The 2,500-nt window shown below is 42.4% G+C and overlaps 1 protein-coding gene across 3 annotated transcripts in view; it reads left to right on the top strand.

The window, feature by feature from the left end:
- Nucleotides 1-2,500, top strand: part of aldh1a2 (aldehyde dehydrogenase 1 family, member A2) — a 64,902-nt gene that overhangs the window by 31,600 nt on the left and 30,802 nt on the right. For 2 of the 3 annotated variants that reach the window (XM_063193221.1, XM_063193222.1), the window contains exon 2: nt 1,760-1,864. In XM_063193221.1, coding sequence (XP_063049291.1) covers nt 1,760-1,864 — 105 coding nt within the window. Of the gene's footprint in view, nt 1-1,759; nt 1,865-1,932; nt 1,965-2,500 lie in introns of those variants that run through there. The other variant, XM_063193223.1, reaches the window with a different exon arrangement.

A 2,500-nucleotide genomic window follows, 5' to 3' on the forward strand; every position in this document is an offset into this window, starting at 1 on the left:
CACACACACACACACACACACACACACACACACACACACACACACACACACACACACACACACACACACACACACACACACACACACACACACACTCACACACGCACACACACACACACACACACACACACACACACACACACACACACACACACACACACACACACACACACACACAGTGTTGGCTGGACTGCATGACTCTCCTTCTGCTTTCATGGGACTGTCCCTACATACTGTATTGTCCTTCACAGCACTAAATAACAGCTGTGTTCCGCACAGCGGAGATGTGTCAAATGAGTGATATGTTGGAAGAAACCTGGTGCCACGCGGATGTTAGTTTTTCTTATTTATTCATCTTATTTATTTATATTATGCAGGGACTGCAGATGGAAATTAGCTATATACTGTAGCTATAATCTGGCACAAGCCATCTTTTTACTTCTGTAATCAATGTGTATTGTGCATGGTCCCTGTTGAACTAAACGAAATAAACTAAACTAAATTCACAGTGCATTAGAGTGTCTTCATCAAGTCTTCGTCCTTAACACTTTGTCGAAACGGTAGTCTACTGCACTGTAAATGAATAAGGAAAAACTAGATAGACATCCGTGTGGCACCAGATTTATTCCATTTTTACTAATGTGTGGTCCTACGCTCGCTGCACCGCATTGTCACCAGTAGCATGTTTCCTTTGCTCTACAACAGTGATTCTCAAACTTTTTCAGACCGAGGACCACTTTTTTCCCCCCAAAATGTTTAGGGACCAGCTGTCAACTGAATTGACAGTTGACGGGTACTATTTAACACTACTAATTTTAATGCGATTATTTACTTTTTATTTACATTTACAAGCCTGTTTTATTGTGTTGAATATATGACTTCAGACATGTTTGGCTTTGTAATAATGTTACAAATAGAGCCTTCTGCTTGAAAAGTAGAATTCCCCTCGCGGACCACCTGAGCTCTGTCAAGGACCACTAGTGGTCCCCGGACCACACTTTGAGAATCACTGCTCTACAAGTGATGTGTTGGACTTGGAGGTGCCCCTCATATCAGTAAAGCATCCTCAGTATTCTACTCAGTTTACCTGCCAGCTATCTTGTGTCATTGCCACTGGAGTCTTTGGCAATATAATCAGTAAACGGGACTCTGCTATATTAGCCTGATTATCATTGACTTTCAAATCTTTTCGAGACATGGTCTGTCCAGGAGCATAACAATTAACATTTCCCAAACGGCATAGTTGACCTGCCTCCCTTGATTTGCTAACGGTTCTATGCTTCTCGACAAAGTGGGAGGAGTTCCCGTTTTTTCGAGAGTTCAAAAATGATATTTGTTTTGCTCTTGGCTCGTGGAAGCTGTTGCGTCACGAGGAGGGCACAGATTGGCTACTGCTATATGTCCTCTGAGCAATGACTGTAGCGCCCCAACATTAAATAACAGATTAAAACTTGGCTTTTCCAATTCAGGATATAACTGTGATTGGTTAGCAGGAATGCTAACAATGCTAATAGTTCGTTAATAGTAATGTTGCTGAATATATTTCGTATTTAACTGAGGTTGGTTAGCAGGCATGCTAGCAATGCTAAACATAGGCCTACTCATTTTGTGAAATATATTTCTTATTTAACTGAGGTTGGTTAGCAGACATACTAGCAATGGCGAGCAAACTTTTTTCTCCCTAAATCTGTGTTATCTGTGTATGCTAGCAATGCTAAACATGCCAATTGTCCTAAATCTGCTTCCTGTGTGTCTTCAGCTCTTCATCAATAACGAATGGGAGGACTCGGAGAGTGGGAAGGTCTTCCCCACCTACAACCCAGCCACCGCCGAGAAGATATGTGACGTACAGGAGGCCGACAAGGTAACACACACACACACACACACACACACACACACACACACACACACACACACACACACACACCGCAGAGAAGATATGTGACGTACAGGAGGCCGACAAGGTAACACACACACACACACACACACACACACACACACACACACACACACACACACACACACACACACACACACACACAAACACACACACACACACACACACACACACACACACACACACCGTCAGCTTTTATAGGCTGCTTAATTGAAATAAAAGGTCAGGTGATGTCAATTAACCAATCACAGGGTCAGTAGACTAATCAGCTGAGCCAGAGGCAAAAGACGAAAACAGAAAGAAAGAAGATGAACACAAAATAAAAAACACAGAAAAATACACACCTTTACACGTATAGTCTACGGATACATTTGTAAACACACTTGTTTGGGCGTTTTGTTTGCACATAAATGGAGTTATAGCTCCCTTGAAAATATGTTTTTGCCGTGTACATGGGATAAAAAACATCAATTTCTGAAAGTATCCGTCACATACAGTATGTGTAACGAAGGCCTTACTTTTCTCTCTTTCTCTTTCTTTCCTTCTCTCTCTCTCTACCCCCTCCCTCTCCCTCTCTCCCCATCCTCTCTCTCCCTCTCTACC

The sequence above is a fragment of the Engraulis encrasicolus genome, unplaced genomic scaffold, assembly GCF_034702125.1.
Source record: "Engraulis encrasicolus isolate BLACKSEA-1 unplaced genomic scaffold, IST_EnEncr_1.0 scaffold_31_np1212, whole genome shotgun sequence".
In the NCBI taxonomy this organism is placed as follows: domain Eukaryota; kingdom Metazoa; phylum Chordata; class Actinopteri; order Clupeiformes; family Engraulidae; genus Engraulis; species Engraulis encrasicolus.